This window comes from Plectropomus leopardus, chromosome 6 (genome assembly GCF_026936395.1).
Source record: "Plectropomus leopardus strain MGB_pleo_1.0 chromosome 6, ASM2693639v1, whole genome shotgun sequence".
Taxonomy (NCBI): domain Eukaryota; kingdom Metazoa; phylum Chordata; class Actinopteri; order Perciformes; family Serranidae; genus Plectropomus; species Plectropomus leopardus.
Window position 1 is genome coordinate 13,719,896 of NC_142181.1, and position 12,560 is coordinate 13,732,455.

Sequence of the window (12,560 nt, forward strand, 5' to 3'; positions counted from 1 at the left end):
AGCTATGTTTCAACATTTACAAAATCAACCATGGAAACTAAAAAAAGCTATTATTATTATTATTATTATTGCCAAATAAAAAAAAGCAACTCACATTCTGTATTATAGAATGAAATAAACACTTGTTAAATGGACCTTTCTCTTTCTTATTATAAACTTGAGCATTTGGGGTTTGAGGCCATTGGTTAGACAAATTACACAACACATCACTTAGGATTCTTAAGATCAATCCAATATATTACAAATATCTTAAAAATACTAACTAATTGCAGTCATAGTTGGATTATTGCAAAGTTATGGGTGTTTTAAGACAAAACAGGCAGAAGCAAATATTCGTGACAGTATTCAGGGACAGTAGGATCTTACAGGGAAAATTAAACAACAACAGTAATTACCAATTGGATAAATAAAAAAAAATACTTAAAGTGCCTCTTACATGGTGATACTGTGTGAAACCAAGATTAATGATTTAATCAAAACACTGCCCTACTTGTCAAGTTCATTTTTTTCAGATCATGTCTACTGGGTAGCATAGTGTATCAGAGAATAGTATCACATATTGCACAGTAAAATAATCATGACCTAGTCGCTACTGTACATCAGACCAGCTCAGCCGAGAAAACTCAGCTCATTTGCATACCGCAACAGCTCCAGGGTAAGAGAAACTGGCACTGTTGAGTCTCAAAAGAGAGGAGATGCTATGCATCATCCTTCACTTTGCTGCTTTAAGTCCCTGCAAAAAGGATGTATTTTACCCTTTCTTCCAAAGTTTACATTAAGGACCTTTTATAACAGAAAATGCCAAATTTCTATGATTCAAAAAACAAATCAGCATTTATCCAAAGTTAACCCTTGAAAAAATTAGCAAGCAGGCTTGATCTCTTTCAAAAACACAGGAAGAAAGCAATTAGCAATTAAAGAATAAACTATTTAGTAAATTATCTAAAAATTAGTAAAAAAAAAAAACTAATTATGACTGTTTTTAAAAAAAAATCAGCAGGAAATGACATTGAAAAGTGTTTAAAAATATATGATAATTTTTAACTTTTTATTTATAACTTCTTTCTTTCTTTTTCTTCTTTGTGTTTTTTCCCTGAGATGTTTTAAAAAATCTTTTGTAAATCGACTGAATTCTTGCAATTTGTGGAACATTTCTTGCCAAGTTGTTCATTGCCTTTTTCCCCCCTTGTTTTTGAAAGAGAGCGCACCACTTTGATCAGGGTTCAAAAGTTTAAACAATAATACAAGAAAATTGATGTGGCTGACTGATTTTAAAGGGTTAACCTATTATCAATTTGTCACCCGATGGTGCTTCAGCTTCACACACTGCACCCTTTTAAGAAAGCGAATGTCAAAGGCACAAGGAAACCAAACATTCTCAGTTTTAAAGTTCAAATCTGTTAACTTGCCATTGATAAATATTATCTTATACTTTTGGTGTCAGTGACACCTCCCCACCTCTGGCACGTGACTGTTAGAGGCCTGCTTACTCAGGAGCACAAGGGCCAAGTGGGGTTATTTCCTGCCACGGGCAATCCTCCAGAAAGAGACATTGTGAGTGGTGTTCCTCCTGGGAGGGTCTCCACCTTCACAAGGAATGTGTTTACATAGCAGATTCCAACTCCACCCATTTAACAACCACAACTATGGTGGAGAAGGTTGTTAGGTAGCTGTGCCCCTGCTATCACCCCTAAACAATCTGGCACTGTTAGTACCCAAATTGCAAATGAAAGAAGGAAAGTGCAAACAACTTCCTCAAATCAAAAATCACTTCTATTTCTTCACAAATGTCTCCGCCAGTCAAATGTGCTGTTTAAACATTTAAAGACTCCTTTATAACCAGCAACATAAATGTTTTCCAGCGTATGCAAAATGTAAACAAGAGTTTGTTTTCCTTCTAGTGTAAATAAAGCAAACACTACTTTTGTTTATTACCCTTTGAAACCTGGAGCAACGTCACTTTTCTTGTGCTGCTTTTGAAATATATTTCACAATTTTTGAAATCTTCAAACTCTGAGGAAATGTGTGCCATTTGTTTCAAAAACATGGCAAAAAAGCCTATGAGCCAACTTGGTAAGAAATGTTCTCGAAAGCCGTTGCAAGACCTTAGCAGAATTAGAAAATAAAATAAAAATAAAAAAGCAAGGGAAAAAATGTCTTGGGAGAAATGACAAAATCTTGGGAAAAATATTAGTAATTATCTTAATCAGATATTTAAAATTATGTTACAAAATTATTATAAATTTGCTCCTTTTTTTCAGGTCATTCCCTGTTTTATTTTGAACTTTTTCTCATGTTTAAGCTATTTTTTAGTTATTTTTCTTGTGCTTTTTTCTTTTACTTTTTTCTTGCAATTTTTGGGTGATTTCTCCTTTCATTGCTCATTGTCTTCTTCCAATGTTTCTGAAAGAAAACAAGCAAATATGCCCAGGTTTCAAAGGGTTAAACAGACAAAGTGAGTAGTCAAGAAAGTAGTCAAAACAATATATCAAGTCTGAGCACGAACACTCAGGCGCTCTCTCATAATATCAAAGTCTTCGCCTCTCTAGAATTAAAAGGAAAGAGAGCGGCAGACAGTGACCTCTTTGCCACTTCCTGTGGCACATAGTACAGCACATGCTGCTGATGAAGCAGCACGGTGGGGCCATACCACTTCCTGAGTCTACAATCACACCAGGCTTCCTGCATACATCAGCCAGACAGCAATCCTTTCGAGCCCATACTCTTCTGGAGAGAGGATTTTTGCAACCGATATTCCCCACGTTTAATCTTCATTAAAAGCAAGCGAGAAAGACAGCAGGAGAGGAAGAGGAGCAATTGCGATCTTGAGCTATTAAAGAACTCAATTAACTCACATTACAGGCTTTAATACCATAGGGTGAGCAGATGGGAAATTCACAGTGGAGTCCCCACAGACACACTGGTGAAGTGAAATGGAGGGCAAACTATGCCCATCAGCAAACACACAATTAATCTCACTCTTTTCAATGTTACAGTAAATAACCTTCACGTTCAGTGGAGACAGCAACAGTTTGCATGGATAAAGGTCACGAACCACCAGGGCTGTATCTTAGGCAAAGTATGAGGGACATACAGCACAGTACTGTATCAATGAAGTCATCTGTTTCCCTGTCGACCAATAAAACTAAAAGCTCATCAGTGGGGAATTACTGAGCAACTAGTACTTTCCCTTTCCCCTGCAACATTATTAGAAAAACCATTATTCACAAAAGGAGAATGGTTGGGCGATTTCCATAAAGCATTAAGGACCAGTGCAAGCTGCTGCCTGTCTGAATGAGCAGATGAACTGGACGTACAGATGAACAACTTATTGAGTTACCTGCTAAGGGCCCTCAGCTAATTTACACTGCTCAAATGTTTTCACTTATTAAGGGCTTGTGAAAAGTAAACACTGATACATTTACAAAACCCCAGGTAAACTGTTTGTGAGCAAAGATGGGACTTGTTGGCAAAGAGAGGATCAAAATTCTCTAGGGATGTCCCGATCACATTTTTTTTCCCACCAATCCCAATCCAAGTCATTTAATACTGAATATCTGCTGATACAGAGTCCTGATGCAATACTTTTGTTTTCCTAGATAATACAGCTACACCATGCACACTTAAAGAAGGCTTCTTTGAAAGGTATTTTTAGAAAAAGCCTACATCCAAGCTGTTCCTTAATGTTTTCTTCTTTTATTTATTAGCCTATTATTTATTTATTATTTTTAAATATTTACAAAATAAAGCACAAAATGACAAACCCTCTCTTAAATCTTGTTGGTCTCTTAGCTGTCTTGAGGGAATATCTCTGTCCCTTTAAGAGATCAGCGTTAGCTGCTGCAGTGCAGCCCGTTTCTCAGTAACCTGAATGATCTGTCATCTGTTGAGTGTTTATTTTTGTCTTTTGAACATCTTTTGGGGCAGATTACCCTTTATTAATAAATGAGCCATGTTGGCTTTTTGCTCGTGGGGCTTTTGATTCACTTAGCAGTGGCAGGTGTGGTTGTAGTAAGCTGTGCACTGGTCTCCTCTGCTCTCTCCGCGTGGGAAAGAGACACACCAGGCATTGTAGCAAGCAAAACACGAGATTCTCACACTTAGCTGAAATAAAATGAGTGTTCATAACTTCTGTAAGTAACGTACATAAGCAGTTTCATACTGCATTTTCATTTATATTGTGTGGTGTTGCTCAGCTTCTGCCCTTTAGTTCAGCAGAGAGGAGACACAGAGAGATAGCTTAGGGAAGCAGAGTTGACAAAAGCTATGCTCCACGTTGCTGTGCATGAAAATAAAAACATCTGTGTGACAGCTGACATACACAAAAGATTGGATGCTCTATAAGCTAAACATTACTGATTCCCATCAGTAGATAAATGCCTTGATCGGCCCCCAATCCCATGTTTAAGATCGTATCAGGAAATCCCTTACTGACACCATAACTGTGATGTTATGTTTGAAATTAGATCCAAGCAAAAGAAAAGCATGAGCATTAAAGGTCCTAGCTAGACTGGTGTTCGGGCAGAAAACAGAGCTGTACGGTTTTTAGCACTTGATGTATCAGGGCATAACTTGGTTTTCAGTGGACCAACTGTCAATGCAATACATGAGAAAAATAGCATAATCCTCAAAAGTCCTAAAAGGAGAGTGATTATGTTCAGATTAGCATAATGCCATGCAATATACAGAATATGAGGCAAACACACTGTAAGCCCATTTTCCATTAATTATGCAATAACTCATAAACCTTTAGAGAATCGTGCAATAAATTGTCATTACTGTCATACCACTTCAGGTTTCTTTCTAAATGTGGCCAGCATCAAATATATATAATAAAACATTTATAACATGCAACATTTGACAGCTTTATAGAAGTGGGATATCTTTAGCTGAATAAGAAGAAATGGAATGCTTCACTAATCCCAAATCCCAAGCTACAGATGCTTGGTTACACAACTGCACAGCAAAGCTTTAAGTCAGGCAAATGCTATCGTAAGTCAAAACACCCAGCAACGCTGAAACTATCGCTGCTGTGGATAGTGGTTTTTTTTCCAAACTGCTGTAGGAGGTAAACTCCAGACAAGTGAACTCACACAAAATGTTTTGAGGTCAGCTACTGGGACAAAGATTGAAAGTCTTACCAGTATTTTTGTCAGTGTGTATCTCTTAGAGACTGAATAGTGTAATAAAGCTACATCTGTTATAATACTCTTGTAGGCAACCAAAAGTTTCATTTGCATTTGTAATATTAATAACTACTTTTTTTACTTTTTGATATAGGGGGTTGACTTCACTGTTGTTATGGATGAGGTTAATGAAATATCGCCTCCAGGTCATCCCTCAGACTCAAATTCCACCTTTAAACTAGGGGTCGGCAGATTATCGGCCCAGCTTATTATTAGGGCTGGTATTTGGCATTTTCCTGATTATCTGTATCAGTGTTTTATTTGTGTTAGCATAGGAGAAACTTTTACTTTGTAAAAACCTCCAAGAGCTATTTTTATTAATTCATTACTTATTTAAATTTTCACTTGACATCACAAAAAATTGCTAGGAATTTGCTGTTTAGTATATCAAAAGTCTCAGTTATTATTAAACATTTATTAGAGGCATTTAAACACAGTTTGGTGTCGGATTTTATTATATTCAAAGTTCTAAATATTAACTGAAAGATTTCCATTTTTATCAAAATGCATATTGGTTCAAAACATCGGTTATCAGTCTCATTAGATACTAATAATCAGTATCGGTATCGGTATCGGCACAGAAAAGCCAATATCTGTCGACCCCTCCTTAAAACTACTTCTAAGCAGGTTGAAGTGATATATGGAGGGAGAAATGTCCGAATGGTGGATCATACACCTGGAGCAATAAAGATCACATTAAAAAAAATCAATTAACCACAAGCAACGATAACGCGTCACTAAAATCAAACTCATAATTTCCAGTACTGATCTATGGAGTAAACTAAACCTCACCCGACAGACAATTTGCAGTAATGCATTCGTGCGTCTTTGAATATCGTCTATACACCATAACTGAATCAATTAGCTCAGTCAAAAGGTGGTGCCTCGAAACGCTGCCGGCAACTGGTAGCAGCAGCTGGCTCCTGGCTTATCTGAGGACCTAGCTTGTAAGTGTCAGATAAGTTCACAGGCTAGCATCGGAGGCTACAGTTAGCTAGCATGTGGGGTGGTTGCTACGTTAGCTTGCTACGCTGAGCACTGACACCTCTGTGAAACACGTACCCCGCCCAACACAGCGCAGAGAGACAATGTCAAGGCAGCTAGTCTCCCGCTGGCACCGCTGACTAACGTTACATATCAACCGTTAGCTACCGTTAGTTGGTTATGTGGCTTAGGTTAGCGTATGCCGCTATCAAACTCGTTTGCGCCATGCTTAAGCTAAGGTCACTCAGCAACTTAAAACTTACAGGATGCCAGAGCAGGAGGTACACACGAAGGAGCCCACAGTCATGTTGGCATAGGTTGGGCCGCGCTGGTCGCAGTCAAAGCACTTTCTGTTGGGAGGCAAACTCGTCATTTCTCTCAGCATCTTCAGGTGTTTCTCCTCTTGTTTTCGTTTCGCACTCGCCGCCATGGTTAGAGATGTACAGCAGGATTAATAAAACCTAGGAGGGTCGGCTACAGCTAAAACAAAAGGTCTGTGCTTTTTAACGAGTGCCGACTCGTGCTAAAGACAGAGAGGGAAAGGGGTTGATGGCTCTGTTGTCAAGGGGGGGCCTTGCGTCTCCTAGAACAAGGAGTTTGAGGCGTTGGAGCAGCTATATTAACAGAGCAAGATGGTTCCTGCCGTCGACTTCCGCCTTCGCTTAAATCGCGTTATGCAGAATGCACCCCTTCTTTTTGGGTCAGGCTCAGCTCCAAATAATGTGTCTTCCATTCGTTACGTTTCCAACACATTTATCATAGTATAGGTTGTTAAACCACTCTTATCTAATAATCCGTTATTACCACTTTGTGGTCTACCACAATAATAATGCCCTCCTGCCGTGTATGTGGAGCGTAGTATCCACTTTTGATCGGTGTCGATGACAAGATTTTATTCTTATTCTTGCAGTTACGGGTTACTGTATACACGTTTATCTAAAGTGTTCATATTATCAAAAAACGCAAGTTGAATTGGCCGGTGATTTTCACGTGCACAGCAGTGAATTCCGAAGGTTAGAAAAGGACGTGAACTATCTTGTCTCTTAAATTAAATCTCTTTGGTTGTACTTATGACAGTGCACAGAGCCCCAGTAGTCTTTATTTAACACATTAGCGCCACTATGCGGATTAGCGTGCTCACTGCAACACTATGGGGCTTGGAAATTGTGTTGGCGTGTTCAGCAAATTCAGACAACTTTATTAATCACGGCGCGGACAATTTAATTGATCGGCTTGTTGTGTACACATACGGGAACATGTAGACACATAAGTAGATTAGTAATATATTAAATAAATATATGCCAAGGAGTTCAGGAGTTGAATAGAGAAATTTACAAAAAGAATGAGTTGAGTTTTATTATCAGTAAAACAGATTAAAACCCTAAAAATTACAACAATAACAATAATAACAAGAAAATGCATTTCCTGTGGAACATGCATGTGGATGCTTTAAGCTGAAATCTATTTAAAACCATGGCTGAAAATGCAGAAATGTATTGCAAATTGCCAGAAATATCTGAAAAACTGACAGAAATGAAAGCTGAACTGCTTTAAACTGAAGAAGCTACGACTTGAACTAAAAGACTGTCAAAGAAGAAGTTGATATAAACCAAAATGGTTTTAAAATAGACATTTTTAGTCCTTTCACACATAAAATGTAGAAAAAAATAACTGTCCACAAAGAGCACAACATTTTGACATTTGAATGGTTTATGTAGCTGAAATTATGCAGAAGTAGTGGGTGATCCAAGAAAGTACAGGATAAGTACTACTGATTGTATTAGAAGGAGTATTAATAGTAGTAGTAGTAATAGCAGTAAAAGGGGTAGAACTAGTTGTCGTATTGCTACTACTAGTAGTAATAGTAGTAGCAGAAGTTGTAGTACAAATAGCAGTAGTAGAAATAGTAGTAGTGGTTGTTGTGGTAGTGTTAGAATATACAGCAGTATTTCTATGAGTTTTAGGACTACGAATAGTTGCAGTAGCAGCAGTGGCAGAAGTAACAGTAGTTCTCGTAGTAGAAGTAGTAGAAATCTGAGGTCTTGGAGCAGATTTTAACAACGCTGTTTAAGACTGTCTTTTAGCGTGAGGCTGTGAAACAAGCATACAAATAAAAAACACGGCAGGCTCTTGATGAAAGACTAATTACAAACTGCAGAGGATGACGGGACTGATTGAAAAGGAATTTCAGATCCCTAAGTAATAACCTTCAGATGAAACTAAAGTGATGAACCACATGCTGGAAGATAAACTTAGATTTTAAGTTTATATCCAAACACACTCACCTTTCCTATAAACATATACAACGATGTGGAAGAAAATCTACATCGCCCCAAAAAAAACACTATGCACGAAAAAAAATTGTGGTGTACACATTCTTTACTATTTATTACAGATGAACAAAACATTATAACAGAATAAATTGGCAATTGTATTATTTACAAGGACAACCAGATATTGGAGCGATTTTGTACAATAAACTGCAGAGCCTGCAGGATATTAGCCAAGGTAAGCGATGGGAACTTTTACTTCTGAATACGTGATCAAATTAATTCAAAAGCACTTCAATTTCTGTCTGATTCAGTGGAAACCTGGATCTTACACCATAGTCACACATTCATGTGGACAGTAAGGTTAATTTTAATCTCCTGTTTCTTGGAGAACTGACATTAATATACTCAATAGACACAGTCCTTACAAATGCACTGCCAGACACATTTTTAATAAGGCAGATGATTACCTTACGTCCACTTCTTTTCTCCTTTTAATCCTTAGCAAGTCTGTTATCCGATATATCTCAAATGATCTCTTTGGTAGATTCATGCCACTTTCCTGTCCCTCTGCAGCCCCTTTAAATAATTTTCTGCTGCTGTATGAATGGTCACCTCATTAATTGCTGCTGACTGACTGAATTAATGGCTGTTGATGCTGCTGCAGCGGAGAGAAGTCAAAGGGTCTGCGGTTCTCAGTGTAGCCGTAGAGTTTCCGGAGGGCCACACGAGCCGCCTCTTCCTCGGCTGCTACAAGCGTCTCTCCTGGACCCTGAGCCAGAAGCTTCTTGTCGCTGCATTAACACACACAAATAAATGCAAAACAATAAGTATACTAGGCAGATCGTACACAAATTCTCTTTTAACTATCAAGGCAATTACAGGGTTCCTACAGCTTCAGGCAAATTCAATTTAATACTTTTAAAGTGTTATTTTAATGCCACTGACATAATTCAAGATTAATTTTGCACCACAGATTTAAGAACAATTTTGCCAAAACATTTATTGTTACATATAACATTCAATTTTTGGTCCGGTGAAAAAACTAGATCTGGTTAGAAGTAGAAATATCTGGCATTTCTTGGTAAATTTTTATTACCAATTTAGTGTTTCTCACTCTGTATGTGGGATTATTCCACTGCTTAATTCCCATCATGAATCATTTAAAAAATAATCATGATGGAAAATTAAGCAGTGGAATAACCCCACATACAGAGTGAGACACACAAAATTGGCAATAGAAGTGTACCAATAAATGCTACGTATAAAAAGATTTAAAAAGAAAGATTTGGTACTTTTTTTGTTAAAAAAAAACAATTAAAAAAACAATTATTTTAAGGTGTTACAATGCCACTTCAGAAAAAGCAAATCATAAAATCCTGCTTCAAATGTCTGAGCATTTTTAAGACTTTTGAAAAAACGACTGAAGATATTTTAAAAGCGATTAAGGCCTTATTTTTGTATTCATGATTTAAATGCCTTTTAAGACTAATGGATCTGCAGGAATGCTGCTGTTATGAGTGATCTGCACCTCACTCAAAACTCAAAAGTGTAACTTGCAATGTGTCTATGTTGGCTCGGACTCTAATCACTGTGATTTGGGTAACAGCATCCACGACAGCACACGTACCTGTACAAGCCCACAAAGTATAGCGGCAGGACGGTACTGGCTCCAGCAGACCTGATGAGGCGAGGTTCTGGCAATGGAACGTTCCTCTTAGTAAGCTCCTGCACCAATAGTCCCATTGGGTTGATAACTGTCCACATATCAAACAGGTCCTTCCCAATCAGCTGAGTGACCAGAAAATCCTGCAGAGAGGGAAAGAAGAACAAGAAAATGTTGTACAACTGTGAAAACAATAAAGCTAACTCAAAAGTCTCAATGCGGACAAATAACAGTAAATATTGAGTACCAATGAAACTCTGCAACGAGCATCTCACCCTGAGGAACAACCCAGTCTGCTCTGAACCGCTGCTCTCCTCAAGTGCTCCGATCACTGCCATGAATGTTGAATAAAGCACATCATCAGGAACAGGGCATTCTGCACTCATGGTTAGGTCCTCAATGCCGAGATTTTTTGCTACATAGGTCACAACTGCTGAACTGGTGAGATGCCCTGTGATACTCTCCACCCCCTCACTTGGCAGGCTCGGGAAGCTGGCCCTGCACCAGTCGCTCAGGAAGCTTTTAGTGAAATCCGCTCCCTTTTTACTCAGCTGAATATTATCTTTCAGAACAAGAGCTGTGGCCTCAGAGCCCATGCCTAACGCCAGTCTCCTCTCTTGCTCCGCCTGCAGGTAACAGGGATTGACGAAGGCTGTTTTCAGGATCTCCAGGGAGAAGTTCTCATGGAGGCGCGTGCTGAAAGCCTGAACCTCGGCATGGTAATCCCAGTGAGGCTGCTGAGAGCTGAAAGAAAGTCAAAAATGGAGTTAACTCTGAAACCTGACCTCTTCTACAAAGTGATTGCAAACTGGGTCTTATATGATTGCAAGAAATAGTTTATAAAAAAAAGAAAGATAAAGACTCTCTTAAAGAAATTATAATCCAAATCAGCATAAGATACCTCACTCCTTCTATTTCACCAAATCAAACTAGAAAGTCATTTTAAAATGATAAATATTATCATATTTAACCTTAAAATGTGTTTCTAATATAAAGATTCAACATCGATAAAATAACTGTGTGTTTCGTGATTCTGAGATTGAAAATTTATAATATGTATGTTTTGCATGTTATTTAATGAAATGTTTTGGGAAAACATTTCAACATTGGATATCGAAAAAGGACTCTCAAGATCCCAATTTAGAATAGAATGATATCAAATCTGAAGTGTTAATGGAGGGTTAAAAAATGGAAACGATGTACAATAGCTTGATTATGACAAAACAATTTATCCACAGATTTAGATTAATCAAAACAGAAGCATTTCTTTTTAACAAGAATTAAACTTGTCTGTATTGTGTGATTATTGTACCACTGATTTTTATAGAAAACATGGAAATACATAGAAAACATGCCTTCCAAACGGGGCATGTTTTCTGCAGACATTACGCCAATTATCATAGTCAGAAACTGTAGAAACAGCAAATATATTTGGAGTTTTTTAAATTTCCAGTAATCCTTAAACACATTATGTGGGACGATCACTTCCATCAGAACAAAATAAAAAAATTTAAAAAAACAATTTTTAGCTTAAAATAGGGATACGCCATGAAAGCAACTTTATTCTACATGTCTCATTTAAATTGTTTCCAAATACAAACCGTTTGCAGTGACTAACCAGCAGGTTTTTCTTTAATCTAAAGGATTTCACCTTCAACTTTTCACATTTAAACTTAAAAGGGTACATGTTAAAAATCACTTTATGATAGAAAAGGATAATGCATTTCCCCAAAGTCACTAATCCAAGAGAAGATCAAAGAAAAAAACATTAGTAGCTTGTAGCTATACAATCACATCCCAGCCACCTCCCTCCTCCGATAAATAGAGAACAGTCCCTTACTAAACACGACGATCATTAGCTTTTGTACTATCAAGAGAAAATTGTCTTTGGTGATTACGGAGACAACTTCATGGTTCAAATGATTCTTAGATGAAAAATGATGATAAAATAAAAAGTATAAACTGGGCTAGAGAGGGGCAAGACTTTCCTTCACCTGTGCAAAGGAAGCATGGATGCTTCCTCACGTCCTGGGTTCACTTAAAATAAACAAACTGGAAACACTAACAACATGCTCGCAGCTAAACAAGTCCGCACTGACAACGTGTGTGATGTAATATTTTTTATACCTATCTTAATTATTCCGCTAGTTTAAACAGACCAACATATCCAACGTATCAATGGCCTTGAGATGCTCTCCGGTGAGCTCTTGTGCTAGCTAGCGTTAGCCTCACCGTGGCTTCGGTGGCGGAGGTCCCTCGAGCTTTAACTTCTTTGCCATGAGGTATGTGTACGCTCTCATCCATCGCTTCTTCTCTCTAACCTGAGATAATGATATGTTTCTGCTGACACGCTGACAGTGAATTCCTAATGTTAGCACACCACGATTTAGGATCAACCCGGACGCCATGTCGGCCACTGACAGCGGTGTGCAGCAGCTTAAACGGTCCGTGACA

At 37.9% G+C, this 12,560-nt stretch overlaps 2 protein-coding genes across 16 annotated transcripts in view; both read right to left on the reverse strand.

Annotated features, from left to right (window-relative positions):
- Window positions 1-6,802, reverse strand: part of agfg1a (ArfGAP with FG repeats 1a) — a 22,956-nt gene extending 16,154 nt beyond the window's left edge. For 7 of the 15 annotated variants that reach the window (XM_088078815.1, XM_088078814.1, XM_088078813.1 and 4 more), the window contains exon 1: window positions 6,434-6,801. In XM_088078815.1, the coding sequence (XP_087934941.1) occupies window positions 6,434-6,600 (167 nt within the window). In that variant the 5' untranslated portion in view covers window positions 6,601-6,801. Of the gene's footprint in view, window positions 1-6,433 lie in introns of all 15 variants that reach the window. The other 8 variants (XM_088078819.1, XM_088078820.1, XM_088078817.1 and 5 more) reach the window with 3 other exon arrangements.
- A 1,729-nt stretch (window positions 6,803-8,531) lies between these two features.
- On the reverse strand, window positions 8,532-12,547 carry mrpl44 (mitochondrial ribosomal protein L44). Its single transcript, XM_042486818.2, has 4 exons — window positions 12,339-12,547; window positions 10,382-10,850; window positions 10,071-10,249; window positions 8,532-9,234 (listed from the first exon to the last, which is right to left on the reverse strand). The coding sequence occupies exons 1-4, from the start codon at window positions 12,512-12,514 to the stop codon at window positions 9,060-9,062; spliced, it is 999 nt and encodes a 332-aa protein (XP_042342752.1). The 5' UTR covers window positions 12,515-12,547; the 3' UTR covers window positions 8,532-9,059.
- Between the last annotated feature and the right edge of the window lie 13 nt (window positions 12,548-12,560).